The 16,664-nt window shown below is 37.8% G+C and overlaps 1 protein-coding gene across 4 annotated transcripts in view; it reads right to left on the reverse strand.

Moving 5' to 3' along the window:
- The window catches only part of LOC124119416 (glycoprotein 3-alpha-L-fucosyltransferase A-like), a 48,205-nt gene that overhangs the window by 14,662 nt on the left and 16,879 nt on the right, over positions 1-16,664 (reverse strand). The window contains exon 2 of one of the 4 annotated variants that reach the window (XM_046481932.2): positions 12,637-12,797. The exons of 2 other annotated variants lie outside the window; for them this stretch is intronic. Coding sequence is in view for 1 of the 2 variants with exons in the window: in XM_048402893.1 (XP_048258850.1) it covers positions 9,214-9,233 (20 nt within the window). In the remaining variant the exon portion in view is untranslated. Of the gene's footprint in view, positions 1-9,213; positions 9,280-12,636; positions 12,798-16,664 lie in introns of those variants that run through there. One more of the 4 variants, XM_048402893.1, reaches the window with a different exon arrangement.

Here is a 16,664-nt window from a genome sequence, read left to right on the forward strand (position 1 = left end):
CCGTTGTGGACTATGTGGTTACAGCACATGATCACCTTAGTAGCTATAAGAACTTTAATGTTGTTAAAATGTCTTCGATTATCACTGGAAGTAATGTCCCTGATAAAATACCCGATCACTCGATACTTTCATGGGACTTGGAGGTACCAACTAATTTGTCTGATTCTTTTACCACAATAGGCCAAATAGGTAAATGTAAAATGTACGTTAAAAGTAAAATTAAAAGTTATTTTTTGTCTGAGGTGTCTGCCGCTCAGATAAATGAAGTTGTACATAAAATAGAAAGAAACTTGTCTGTTCACGACGATGTTAATGCAGCCTACAATGAGTTTATTTCTTTTTTGCATTCTGAATTAGATAAGTGTGCTTTACCATCACAGTCTAATGTTAGTGTCAATCGAAGATGTAAATCATTTTATAAGCCTTACTGGTGTAATGAACTACAATCTCAATGGGATAAAGCATGCCTTGCAGAAAAATATTGGTTGAAATGCAAGTCTCGGGTCAGGAGAAAACGTTCCAAGCATAGCTATTGTCAGGAGAGGAAATGTTTCGATAGACTATTACGCAAGTATAAAAGGGAACATCAGCTCAGTGAGCAACAACGTCTATTAGATAAGTACTGTGACAGTGACTCGCGCAGCTTTTGGAAAGCAATAGGCAAGATTGGTATCAGTAACGACCGAGTGTATGATGTCCCCTGGGAGGTGAAACATGATAGTGGTATATCTACAGATAGAGGAGTAGTCTTGAATACATGGAAAGATGAATACAGTTCTCTATTCCTTGAGAGTACATCTCCTAGTTTTGATGATGGTCACTTCCATAAGATTTGTGATGAGTTGGCAAATAATCAGGTGAGAGTGGACTGTCAGTTTGATACCCGTGACCTAGATTCACCGATTACAGTGTCGGAAGTTGTTCGTGCAGTTGCACGAGCAAAGCGCGGGAAAGCAGTTGGTTTTGACCTACTCCCGGCTGAGGCCCTAAAGAACGATACTTGCATCGATATCTTATTTAGAATGTTTTCCTATTGCTTTGATAACAAGGTATGCCCCGACTCGTGGCGAACAAGTTTGATTAACCCAATTAAAAAAAGTGACACTGATCCCCGCGACCCGTTGGGCTACCGGGGTATTGCTCTCCTGTCCGTGCCTTGTAAGATTTATTCTGATATATTAAATTGTCGTTTTAGTAATTGGCTAGAGGTAAATAACATACTGGTAGATGAACAAAACGGATTCCGATCAAAGAGAAATACACAAGAGCACATTTACAGCTTATTCACAGTGATAAATAATAGGAAACTATCAAAACAATCGACATTTGTGTGTTACATTGATGCTATGAAAGCTTTTGATAAAATTAACCGTAAATGTCTATGGTATAAACTTATGAAAATTGGTGTTAACGGTAATTTTCTTCAAGCAGTCCAGGCAATGTATGACGATACTTGGTCATGTGTTAGAGTAAATGATCACCACACAGACCGCTTTCCAGTTGACTCAGGTGTACGCCAAGGGTGTGTTTTATCACCAACTTTGTTCTCTGTATTTATAAATGATTTAGCTGCTGAAATTAATAGCTTACACTGTGGTATCCACCTGGACACTGACATGCTGAGTATCCTAATGTATGCTGACGATGTTGCTCTCGTAGCACCTGACGAGCACTCTTTACAGCGGATGTTAGACTGTGTAGCAAACTGGTGCGCACGTTGGCGCTTACTTGTCAACATCAAGAAAACTAAAGTTGTGCACTATCGTCCCAGTTACATTAAAATGGCCGATTTTGTGTTTACAATTGGGTCTGACCAGGTTGAAAGTACTCACGCTTATAAATACCTAGGTGTCTGGCTACAGGAACATCTCGATTTGAATTTTACAGTTAAAGAAATAGCTAAATCTGCAAATAGGGCACTTGGTGTTATAATTTGTAAATTCAAAGCAGTTGGTGGTTTAGCTTATAACATTTTTACAACTTTGTACAATAACTTGGTCCAGCCTATCTTATCTTATGGATCGGCAATTTGGGGAACTAAGGAATTTAGCTGTATAAATGCTGTCCAAAACCGAGCGTGTAGATTTTTCTTAGCAGTCGGTAGAAAGACTCCAAATTTGGCTGTCCGTGGTGAAATGGGCTGGTCATCCTCATTTACAAAACAAAAGATTGAAATTCTTCGGTTCTGGCGCAGTTTGCATGCTGCAGATCAATCCCGAATGCTGAGTATTATTTGCAGATGGTCAGTAAAATTCCGTAGATCCTGGAATAATACAGTTTTCAACTACTTTGTCAGTTTACATTTACCAATTTATGATCTAAATAATATTTCTACTGAAGAGTTTAACTTGTCTAAAGTATGTCTGTTATCCTTAGACCATTCTGATTGGTTACATGGACTCTGGAACGATACGGGCCAGGTAAATGGTAATAAGTTACGTACATACAGATTATTTAAAGATTCTTTATCAGTAGAACCCCATGTCAGTTTATTGATGAACAGATGTCAGCGCAGTATATTAAGTAAGTTTCGCTGCGGCTCATTGCCATTAGAAATAGAATTAGGCAGATTCACCCGCCCGAAAACACCGCTTATTGAACGTATGTGTAAATTCTGTAATTGCAATGCTGTTGAGGATGAAATACACTTTTTTGCTGAATGTTCTCTCTATACAGATTTACGCTATGATTTATGGAATTTAGCTTCTCAATCAAATCCAAACTTTATACAGATGTCCGCTGCCGACCAGACCGTGTTCTTTATGCGGAACAATAAGGTGGTCAGACCCCTAGCCGCGCTTCTTCACCACATGTATGAGCGAAGACAACTGTGTCTTTCGTCTCTACCAGCCTAGTTCCATGTATCTTAGTATCAGAATGTTCTGATAACTGGCGATAACCGGTGATAACTGGTGATAACTCATTTTATGTATATGTATGTACTGTGATAACTGGTGATAACTCATTTTTATGTATATGTATGTGCTGTGATATTTCTCATTTTTACTTATATGTATGTGACGTCCTGCGTGTCTCGTAGGCCATAATGGCCGGACACTGTACACACTATTTATGAATTTTTATTGTCACTGCTGTACAGTGTGTGACACGAAAATAAAATAATTTTCTTCTTCTTCTTCTTCTTCTTCGTGTTTAGGATGAACACCGGTTACGATTTAAACACACATGGTGAGTGGTATTCCTTTGTTCTTGTTTTACTGTCCTGGTACCGAGAGCGCAATACCCCGTGTCAATGAGCCGTGTCTGAGCCCTTCCTCGTCCCGGGAACGCCACGGTTAGTTTTCCTCCTAAATATCAAATTTGTCGCTCCCGGGCCGACACTAGGCTGACTGACAGTAAAGTACTCTGCACTGGTGATGGGGATTAACCCGATAACGAATATCGGACAGGACCCGCATCTCCCATGGTGATGGGCAGATAGAGTTAGGGAAACAAACGTAAGACGTTGATATCTATATCTGTACCTTCACTTGTTTATCATCCACCCTTATCAAATCACCCGTACCACGTATACATTCTAGCAACTGGTAAACTATTATTGTTACTAAACTTCACTCATAAACACCTTTATCATCAATGCCTCTGTCAAACTAAATTATATAATTCTGTCTAGATAGCGCCACTAAAGTTAGCAATAACAACTTTGTCGTTAGTTTAATCAGTCAATGAAATTATCTGTAGCAACTAGAATAGGTATAAATACGGACGACAGACAGTCACAAATCATTCTGTGCCTGTCTAATAACCTGACTGTTTATTCATTCAGGGAAGAAACGTCACTATATTGTACAATGTTAAATCTTAAGTGTATGCTATTACCCTTCGCAATACCTGCAAGTTTAATTGGTAACTGAAAATATCATACGTGTGTGTATATCTTAGAGATTCTAATTGTACTACTTCTGTGTATAGATAATGCCAATTCTGTTGACTGTATTATATTGTTTACCGTTTGGAATATGTATTGTGGCTGAACTGAATGAGTGTATGCCCACTCGAGTAATGTATTAGATAGAGTGCGTCAGGTATACCAGATTCAGTCCTCTGTTAACTGTTGTATTACGTTGTGTACCTTGTATCGTAACTAATGTAGTATGTATCTTGTGTAATGATTCTATATCATGTTCATCTAACGTTCTTCCCATATATACATACTTCTACAACTGATTGTCGACATGCTCTAATAATTGATTGTAAACATTTCTTTTGTTGAATATTAAAATTCTGTCTTAATCACTCAGGTCTTGTGTTGTTGTGTGGGGTGGTCGTGTACAGTGGTACCTCTGCTTAGCGAGCTGATTCCCCAACTCTCGTTTTAATATTTGTAACGAGATTTCAGGACTAGTTCTTGTCCCTTCATCATTCATGATCTTCCAGCTTCCAAATGCCAATCAAAGACTTAAATGATTCGTGACATGACTTAACATGGTAATTTGCCTTTGTTTATGAGGTATGCTCCAGAAACGATCGCCCCTACCCTCATATACCTGGAAACGCAATATGAAAAAATCCCTGAAATCTCCCTCAGCCAAAGGTGCAAGTCCAGTACATGTCTAATGCGTATATAAATTTTAATGAAGAAATATTGAACGGTGTATAGGGTAAGGATCAAAGGATATGTACATTTTGTCACTCCCATGTAATTAATGAAGCATTCCACTATCGGATGTAATTCACGTTCAGCCATACAAGCTGACACCCCGTTTAATGTAAGTCGATCGCTCCAATAAAAGCCCTCCCTTCCAAACCTGTAAGGGTGTGGGTAGACTTACTGTGGTCATTTGGGTGCTACGAGTAATAGAGATACATTTTCATATATACTGATCGTCGATGACTGTAAATCGTGCAAAGAGAAAATGTCATGCGTGTGTCAGCAATCTGGTTCCTAGCACGTTTAGCTATATCCAGCCATATTGGTTTCAAACATGGACTGGGCTCTCCGATTTGATATAACAACAATGACATACTTCATGACGTCATGTAGAAAAAGAGAGTCAAAAGCACGAATATATATTGCGCGGAGACCATTTACATATTAACAAACTGATGTATACAAATGGACATGTATAAATTTTTTTATGAAAATGGCCGAAAGATGATCCACATGAAGTTAGTTATTTGTTACAGTGAATAAAGCCCAACCTCTTGTAACAAAACGTGCTATTGTATGTGAAGCATTACTATTCTAATTAATCAGTACATGTACATGTTTTCACAAAAGGATATCAAAGGATATACGCAGACATGCACACATAACCTATCCACCATTGTTGAAAACAACACACGAAAAAATGGTGATCTGTTGATCTGTTGATCTGCTGAGCAAGTCTCTAAATTAACTTAGACTCAATGAATTGAAATTATTTCATAAAAAAAGTTAACTGGCTTTGATACAGGAAGGGACATATAGAAAGACTGCTTGTGCACCTCTCTGCGGTGGGTGGCACCGGTCTGAAGAAATCTGGACTTGAAAAACAATTATAGACTTGCATGGGATATTTGGGATATTTGTGGTTCACGGTTAGATCAACGCTTAGTCACTGAAAAATATATTATTTTGATAGAAACAAGCAAATGCATTTAATTTAAAAAGGAGCCCTAGTGAGAATGAAATTTCAACCCAAATCAGTGGACAATCTAGACTTGCTTCATAAAGGGATTATAACATTACAGTAAGGGCTGGGCGGAAGGGTAAATGATATAGTCCAGGGACTGTGAGACAGTCTAGCAAGCCAAGGCCAAGGAAATATTTAGGTCTAAGCAAATCGAGCCATCTGAGACAGTGACTCCACACCTGTTTGCACCCATCAGATACAAGTCACTACTGTCACTACTTCTCTTTCCCAAAGAAAATTTAAACGAAAAATGTCGAAAGTGTATATTTCTAAACCTACAAAATTTCTATGTTGATACATGTTTCAACTTCAAAGTGATCAATGTACCTCGAGTACAAGAAGGTACTATTCATATATGTGATGCTGGTACAATTTTGTGTCGCCATTGTGTAGCATAGCATTATTATGTATATCAAATCACAATAACACATAGATACTTTTGAAAACAGACGAACTGTGTTTGGTAATGCTTTAATCTCTACATAAACAATCTCGACACGGCTTGTTCTATTATGCCAACAGTCGAGACATATCCGATTACACTGGCCCCGACTGACCTTGTCCTGCTCCATATGTGTGAAATGTGTATGAGGCCTTGCACGCAGTCTATAATCTTCAAGATACCAGTCCAGCTGTATCTCCCTTAATTCATCGCTTGGAGCAAAGCTCCATATGATTTTTATTGTGTAAATATTAGTATTTCATTGCCTTAATTGTGGTCTGACTTATTCAAACACGCATGGCAGCCTATTCTCCATCGTGACTATGATTAAGGCTTAATTGTGAAACACAAGTAATATTTCTTTTGACTGACCAGGTACAGGCTTTTAGTGTCAAACTCCAGCTGGAAATGTTGCTATACTGTCAATAAATATAAGGCATTTCTTTGTAATGCTCTGGTCGATAAGTCACTGCCCTTAATATTTTAGAAAGGGTAGTTCCACGAGTTTTGTACACCAAACGTTTTTTTAAAGGACGACCTCAGCTGATTGACTTTTTTACGTACTCTTGTCACTACACCGATGTAGTTGTTACACACAATGTTTATGTGGCACTATCATACACAATGTTTATGTGGCACTATCACACACACAATGTTTATGTGGCACTATCACACACAATGTTTATGTGGCACTATCACACACAATGTTTATGTGGCACTATCTCACACAATGTTTATGTGGCACTATCACACACAATGTTTTTGTGGCACTATACCACACTATCACACACAATGTTTATGTGGCACTATCACACACAATGTTTATATGGCACTATCACACACAATGTTTATATGGCACTATCACACACAATGTTTATGAGGCACTATCTCACACAATGTTTATGTGGCACTATCACACACAATGTTTATGTGGCACTATACCACACTATCACACACAATGTTTATGTGGCACTATCACACACAATGTTTATATGGCACTATCACACACAATGTTTATGTGGCACTATCATACACAATGTTTATATGGCACTATCACACATAATGTTTATATGGCACTATCACACACAATGTTTATATGGCACTACCACACACAATGTTTATATGGCACTATCACACACAATGTTTATATGGCACTATCACACACAATGTTTTTGTGGCACTATCACACACAATGTTTATGTGGCACTATCACACACAATGTTTATGTGGCACTCTCTCAGTATAAAACATTCAGGACACCTTCAAGTTTACACAGTTGCCGGGTTTTTCACTTCCATTGAAAGGTATTCTTCTGCAAAGAGCTTTACCTATATCGTCTCCAAATATTATACAAATGTAACTGGGCTCCTGTCTTATGCAGCCCAGAGTAGGATCATCTAGACGACCACTGCACTATGTGGATTGTGGACGAGGTATTACGTGGTCTGACCGTCTTACCTTATTGAGAATAAGGTCAACACTTTTAGAACGTGTATACATGTAACCCAGTCGCGAGCCGGGCAGCATAGAACTGTGAGTTGAGCACAAAGTACCTTGTGAAAAGCCCACAATAAAACGTTGCGAACCCACAGACGGACTTCGGGGGTTCGATCCCCAGCCGCGTCATACCAAAAGACGTTAAAAGATGGTACTTGTTGTTACCCTGTCTGGCGCTCGGCATTAAGGGGCTAAAACAAGGACTGGTCGGCTCGGAGTCAGTATACTGTGTCTGAGTGGGGTATTCATGTTAAACTGCGACATGGTATCTCAGTGTGCTAGCACTATAAATCGGCATCAGTCCGGACTAGTACAAGCAGCCACACACACACATACACGTCGCTTTATAAGTGCAATAATCTTGGACACGACGTTAAACCCCATTTCACCTCCCCCACATCACCACCTTTTACTACGGCGGATATAAGTTGGCTACCTGTTCATTACTGTAACATGAACTGAACACAGGTAAAATATATGTTATTATCGCACATGCATTCATAACGTTTGCTAATAAGGTATTACGAAACTTACGTTTTTGAATTTCTTGTAATCTCGAATAAATGCAAATGGAACCGAATTATGAAAAAAACAAACTAACATGTTCAGTAAACGATATGATGTTACAGCTTTTGATTTCATAGCTCTTCAACAATGATTGTTAATAATGGGATGGGTGATGAGTTCAAATATATGATGTGAGAATCGAAACGTTCTGATTAACAATAATGCTCTGAGTCAATACATTTTGCCAAATATATGACATGCGCTACGTGTAGGAATTTGAACATATTTTTGATAAACGTCCATGTTTTTGATGCCCAATCTGTTTTTCATGATCCGCAAATAGTGAGGACTGGCATCACTACATTTGTACCATAATGTGTCCGTGAATGGTTTAGGATAACAATTGACTTGTCTTTGAATGTGTTTGTGACGGGTCCCATCTGTGTGGCGGCATACGCTTTTGATGCACAAAATATACAAACTGTTCGGCAAAAGTGAATACTGGCATCACTGTATCAGTACCATCATGTTTCCGTGTATGGTTATGAGAACAATTCACTTGTCCTTGCATGTGTTTCATCAACATCGATCCAAGCAATTGTGATACGATGACATGCATCAACCAAGTCAGTGAGCCTGACCACCCGAGTGGTCTCTTACGACAAGCATAGTTGCTTTTTATGGCAAGCATGGGTTGCTGAAGACCTATTCTACCCCGGATCTTCACGGGTTGTGTAGGAGGAAGTGTTAACAGTGTATCATAGTATACACCACAGAATAAGTCAAAAGGTATGACATGTTTAACTGAGGAGCAAATAAAAATATAACAGTCAGTTTACGTTATCATGTTTGATTTTCATTTGATAATATTTTACATCAGTGATACTTGTCAAAAACATGAACTATACTGGCGCTTAGTCACCACTGAAAGAATACTTATACATTGTTTTTTTGTTTTTTTAAGTATAATTTGTTTTCAAATGTTATATTATAAAAACAATTCGCATAATACATAGCTAATGATGAGTATCTCAGAATCTTATCTTTGAAAATCAATAAAACTTTCTTTGGCACACATTTTCAACATTTCGAACATGGTAGAGGTCACAATGGTGGAAATTTATTTCTTACCCCAATTTGCATTGAACCATATATGTTATGCTCCTTATGGTATCATGGAGTGTGTTCAGTGAAAGACGTCCCAGAACGTCTCTGAACAGTGTTATACTGAACCCAGAGTATTAAACTGTGTGTTATCATTATACAATGATCATACGTTCGCATATTAACTGTGCTTTACATATGAAACCCTGTACATTGCATACTGATATAAAAGTTGGTTGGTATGTCATATGTTGTACAAACTCGTTTATATCAAATGACATATTTGACGCATTGTCTGTACAAAGGTCAGATAAATCGTTTGTTTGCTCCAGATAGTAAACATACAAAGTACAACTTTTGATAAGGAGCGGTGTGGTATGCTAGCCTAGCAGTTGATGCATTGTCTTGTCGCGTCTATTCGGCTGGATGATCTAAGTCAACACAGCTTGAACCTGTATATAAGTGTCCAGGTTACTGCGGGACTCCTAAGCTTGTTTGATTACGTCGGCCACTGATCACAGAAATCCTCAAAGTTCAACAACATTCTCCTAGATTGCCGTTCGAATATCCTGGTGTTGTTGGTATCTCTCGCCGACAACGTGACTGCCATCACCCAGTCCCCCGTTTCACAACTGCCGGCTGACTTAACATATTTCAGGATGTATATTTAATAAATCCATTATACTTATTTAGTACTCAGTATGCGTTTTATCAAGCAAAGTCTTGTTTGATATAAAAAAACAAGTTACCGTCAGTAACTAAACTGATAAGAAAGGTCTTTGCTGTTACGTTTATCAAATGACCTGAATGTTTCCTGTATATGGATATGTAATAGACACAACATTAAAAGATTTATTAGTGAATGAGTGAGTATGGTGTTGCGCCGCTTTTAGCAATATTCCAGCAATATCACGGCAGGGGACACCAGCAATGGGCTTCACACATTGTACCAATGTCGGGAATCGAACCCGGGTCTTCGGCGTGACGTAAAGATTTAGTAAATCAACTATAAGACAACACAGGCAATGTAATCGAAATAAAACATATCTAGGCACCTTCTGTTGTGTATCTCGTCACGATATGGCTGAAATATTGCCGATGTGACCAAAAGCATAAACCCACTAGCTCGCTGTTGTGTATCAGATGATGGTTAGACTTTGAACTGTTATAAAGTTAGATCATGATGCCGAACATTTGTTGTTGTATGAGACACGAGGCTTGGGGACACTGACTGGTTACACCAAACTCAGTCAGCGATATGAGCATCAGTATAAATAAATACAAATGAATAAATACAGGTGCAAATGTTAATGGCTGGCACAAACTGAATTAGTTTTTAATTTGGAATGATTATTCCACGACTCGCCTGAGCACAGTCGATTACTGAGGATAAAATTGCTGGAATGAATTAATAAAGCCTGGTGATCACGTGTTTTTCATCATTCGTTATAGCTATAAAGTTCTAAATCAAATTATTAATCGCCCTAAGTATAAATGTTACGTACAGAAACAATAAATTCTTCATTTGCGTGTAGCCCTTCTTCTTGAAACAGTACCATCAGGGTACTTCAAATCGTAATAGATACATTATGGAATAAAATTTTGTTACTGAGACTATTTGTGTGTTATATGATTGACACATACCTCTAATGTGTATTGCTACAAGAGATGCCGGCATATTCATGTCCCGGAGTCATCTCTCTGCTTTGCAAAATTTAGATGTCGCATAGCAATTTTAAAAATCGAAATTCGCATATTTAACCTTAGAGATTAGGATGGACTAACATCTAGTCTCTGAAATGAACATATTTTACAGAACTTTTTTGGTTTAATTATAGTTATAAAATATAATTAAAAAGAGCCCAGAGACTTTCTTCATTTTCAGATACTGCAGTAATCTAACTTGCCAAACATTATAGTGAGTGAGTGAGTGGGTTGGGTTTAACGCGGCTTTTAACAGTAATCCAGTCATATCACGGCGTGTCAGCTTAATGTGGGAGGAAGCCTGAAGTGATTCAGGTCTCAGACGTTTACCACTTCCGTGAAACCCACGAGCACGGGTGTGGTGCTGACAAACCTAGAAACATATAATCGTGCGGAGCCGGGATTCGAACCCACCAAACATTATAGACGTGCATGGGCTGTTTCAGGGTCTGTATGGCAGACTAACATTAGGACAGAGCTTGTGTTAATATTGAATGAAGATTGAATATGAGGATATATACATATATATATATATATATATATATATATATATATATATATATATATATATATATATATATATATATATATATATATATATATATATATAATCCCTCTTTTGATAACCTATGAGTTAACGTATACAGTCCCCAACTGTTCAAGTCTGTCAAATCATGAGTAGCTATGTGTTTTATTCAAACATGGGATGATTTTAATATTAAATATCACAACGCAGAAGAGATGTATTATGTATGTAAATATGTTTATTGTATAACATTATATGAGCAGCGTTGAACAAGTTTTATGCATATACTACTACATTATATGTATGTTTCTTGAGATATGTATGGCAGGGCGTGGAGTCGTCCCAAAAATGACATCCTTACCTTGTCAGCTTGCTGACGGGGTTAAAATCTTTGGTCATGTGGACAAGGCGTCCGACCTCGGTCAGAAGGTCCGTGGTTCGAATGCCATCACAGGACTCGGAAATTTTATGGCCACTACATATGCATTGGTAAATAAAATATCAGTGTGTCCGTAAACAACTCGTTTGACATGAACCGAATTTCTTACTGATTCAGATTGAATCAAGAGGATTGGAGTGTGTCCGATAGGAATGATTGTAAGTTTATTGACAGCGCTGATTAATATGGGTGACGTTGTCACTTTCACGTATTTATCTGCTAGTTAGAAGTTACATTGCACTTCGATAAATATTTCTAATGTTTTAGTGGAATTGCTATTTAAATCTCTTATGATGATTAACATGTATCCATCAATGCGGCGTCATACAGGTCGCACCGATCAACTGATTGATGAGTGAGTGAGTGGATGGTGTTTAACACTGCTTTTAACAGTATTCCCGTTATATCACGCCAGGTTAAAGTGTGAGGAAAGGCCTGAAGATATGCAGGTCTCAAGGATGTTTACCGTTTTGATGAAACCCACGATCACGAGTAGACTGATAACGAAATACATTGATCCGTGGCGCTACAAACACACAAAATTTACTTATAAGACGATATATACGCGTATGCACCATGCAGCAACTATATGTTTGTTTGTTTGTTGTTCAACGCCGCACTCAGCAATATTCCAGCTAAATGACGGCGGTCTGTAAATAATCGAGTTTGGACCAGACGATCCAATAATTGACATTATGATCGTCGATTGGGATACGATGACATGCATCAACAAGTCAGCGAGCCTAACCACCCGATCCTGTTATATGTAGTTAATACTTACACCCATACACGGTTGTCCGTAGTTCCACCATCTCAGTGTAAATGAAAAAAGGCGACGATGGGCGCGCCTACAAGGACTTCGCCTGTCATTGTTGTCACTGGGTCATTTATCATCATAGACGGCTTCGCTTTCTTTGAAACTGGACGTATTTACGAGCTTTACTGCGTGATTATACAGAACAAGAAGAAAATAGATTATTTATGGCCACATGTTGTATGTGTACACATTAGACATAAAAAAACTTGTATAAAATAATACAATATCAGGCCATAAAAGGCCTACGAGGCACAATAAACAATGAAAAACATTATTCATATAATAGAATTATAACTTACAGGATTGCGAAACCCAATAAAAAAGGATTACAATTTCAAATAGTGAAATGTTCCCTACGTGCAAACATTTTTTTAATAAGTGCGGCAAGAGGTTTTATATACGTGTTACAGTTCATTAAGAACACTGTCTGGTTCACAGGAGAGAATGAAACAAATATAGGATCAGACTTTATAATTCTCAACCATAAATCATATCTTTAGTCAGAATAAAATGGACAATTAATGTGAAAATGTATCTCATCATCTGCAGCGTTATTATTACATAATTTCTATCCTGTAAAGGTGTGATAGGTTTAGCAAATCTACCAAATTCAACTTGTAAGGGTAATGTGCCGCAGCGTAACTTGCTTAGGATACTACGATGGTCCCCGTTCATTACATGTAAGATAGGATACAATCTATAAGTACGAAGCTTAATTCAATTTTGTAAACCTCTATCATTCCACAATTCTGAATACCAATTATGCTCATCTGACGCTAATAACTTATATTTTAAACGGTTAAAATCGGATTGGGTTAAATTCATATTGTCAGAGACAGTTAGATCTAAACTATTAAGCTGAGACAAAACGGTTTTTACCCAGGATTTACGGAATTTTGTTGACCATTTACTAATCCAACAAAGAAGTCTATTGAGATCGACCGCTCGAATTCGCCGCCAAAAACGAAAGATTTCAATATGCTGTTTTGTAAGTGGGCTCGTCCACCCCATTTCGTCATGGACTGATAAATTTGGAGTTTTATTATTAACCGTAAGGAAGAAACGAGCAGCTCCGTTTTGAACAGAATAAATACAGCTGAATTGCTTGAAGCCCCAGATAGCCGAACCGTACGAAAGTAAAGGCTGAACAAGATTATCATACAGTTTATTAAAAACTGAAAATGACATGCCACCGACTAAGTTATATTTACAGATATGAGCACAAAGAGCCCTATTGGCTGATTTTGCCAATTCCTTAACAGAATAATTAATATCCAAATGCTCATGAAGCCAAAATCCTGAATATTTATGAACATTTATAATTTCAATGTGAGAAGAGCCAATAGAAAAGATAAATTCCGATCTTTTAACAGATGGAGGCCTGCAATGAACAACCTTGGTTTTTTCACATTTAATTTTAAACGCCATTGTGCTGCCCAGCGAGAGACACAGTCTAACATACCCTGTAAAGACATTTCGTCTGGAGCAATCAAAGCTACGTCGTCCGCGTGTATTATCGTCTACCCGAATACCACTTTTAAGTTTATCAATTTCCTCTGCGAGATCGTTTATAAATACCGAAAACAATGTCGGAGATAACACGCATCCTTGTCTAACTCCAGCAGTTTATTACTAGAAACGGATCTGTAAAGCCTTTATTTATACTTAAAAGTGACCAGGTGTTATCATACATTGCTTGTACAGCATGAACACGAACGATTCACTTTGTCAGAAGCCTTCATCGCGTCAATGAAACATCTTTCTATTATTGATAACGGAAAATAAACTAAATATTATCGCTTAGAACGAAATCCGTTTAGTTCAACAGCAAGAACGTTCTTAGTTTCTAACCAGCGGTTTAAACGAGTGTTTAACACATCGGCGTATAGCTTACATGGGCCCGAATTAAAGAAATACCTCGATAACTTCAACAGTCAAGGCCCGTAATCCGATTTGGTTGGTTGCATATGATTATGTCGGATTAACGAGTTTGTCGGATAAACGAAATTAAGTAATATCAACGTTCGTGATCGAAAATCGGACAACTACACGATAGATAACGATACAAACACGTAATAAAAAAAATAAAAATGAAATATTCTTATTGTTATATTACATTGTTAGCGGAATATGTTTTCTTATCATGCAACCTCTAAAGCACAACACAAAACAACTATTACGGATTGTATGACTTATTCAAAATACTTTAAAAAGCTTAGTCTGACTGGAATTGTCATGTTACCCAATAAAACATATATTTCGACAAGCCCTCAATTGTGAATGCTATGGTAAGGGACTTTGTGAAATTAAATGCCCAGCAACTTTCAAATCTCAGAATATCACAGTTGAAAATGTGAACTTTATAGAATTATATGATGGGGAGGTCTGTATTAAAACAGACATATATAATGCTCAGATACAAGATCACATGGGAATCCTGAATAGGGTGTACATATTTACATTTTATGGACATTTATGTGCCAGAGTACCATTTGACAATGTATATTGGGAAGATATGCTTGCCAAAATTGATCAATTCTGGTTGGGTGGAGTTTGTATTGCCAGACAGTGACAGTACCTATGACACCGAAAAGCGAAAATCACACTGTGGCGATGCTGAATGTTGCAGCGAAGGGAAGAAGCTCCAAGGGAAAACAGAAGAAGGGAGAGGGTGCAAGTCGGACAAAGAGGGACAAACGTTTCGTGAGGACACTACTGTTTCTCTGCCCTATATGTGGACAATAGTGCATCGACGAGCCATTTAGTCGACATGGGGAATCCATCCAGTGCAGTTGTTGCACTTTGTGGAGGCATGTTAGATGTGGTGATATTGTAGATATGCCACTGGATGATGATTCCTGGTTTTGCCCAAAGTGTGTGAAATAAATATCACATTGTGAATTTGTATTAATTTTATATTGTTTGCATTGTAGTCGGTGCTATACCGCCAGGTAAGGAGTACATCAATTAATAATCATAATGATTTGTTTAAACTTGCATTAATTTTAAATATTTGTTTGCATTTGACCATGATGATTGAATTGAAACGTCGCAGTCATTGTAATAAAGAAGCTGTATACCCATAGATCTATGTCCCTTGTTCATCATACAAACTTCTAGTTGCCACTTAAAGAAGTTATGATTGAATGTGTTCACCAAGTCTTTCTTGGAATATGTATTAAACAAGATTACAATCCAAACAAAGTTCAGTCAATGTATGTCTTTTCCACTTTCAGTGAGTACCAGTGTAGAGATACAACAAACAGATGAAGTGATGGGAATGTTGAATTTGGTTACCATTGGAAAAGACATGTAGGAAATAAGGTTACATGCATACGTCAGCGCCGCTTTGAACTGTATTCAGGTTTTTCACAACATGCCAGCTTGAAGCGGGAGGAAAATCCTACGTAATGCAGTTCTCAGTCGTTTTACCACCTTGATGAAACCCAAGAGCACGGGAATGATGCCAGCAAACCTAAAACCATAATCAGGGTGAACCAGGATTTGAACCAGGATCATAGATTTCTGGTGGGCCAAGTGACGCAACTCTGCACTGCCAATTGAGACGCCTTAGACGACTTGGCCACCCATGCCTTCACTTATAGATGGAGAGAATATCCAACACATTCAAACATATTACATACTATAATATTACATGTATATTCTTTCAGCATGACATTTTACAATACATTGACAATACAACAAGAAGATAACAAAGCAGGACATATTAATAGACTTTTACAGTTGTCATGGGACGAGGAAATACAGCCGTGTCCTACTTCATAACGCAGAACTGCTAACAGTCAGACATGCAATTTAATATACATTAACTGCTGTATAACATATCCTGTATATTCCTGCTTTAAGCGTCTAGCGTAAAGTAAAGCGCTTTATTATGAGAACATTTGCGCATTCGTGTCCCCTGTGAAGTAGAGCGCCTTATAATGAGATTATTGGGTCATCCGTGCCCCTGTAAATAGAAGGCGCCTTGT

Source organism: Haliotis rufescens, unplaced genomic scaffold (assembly GCF_023055435.1).
Source record: "Haliotis rufescens isolate VD_foot unplaced genomic scaffold, xgHalRufe1.0.p SCAF_3, whole genome shotgun sequence".
In the NCBI taxonomy this organism is placed as follows: Eukaryota; Metazoa; Mollusca; class Gastropoda; order Lepetellida; family Haliotidae; genus Haliotis; species Haliotis rufescens.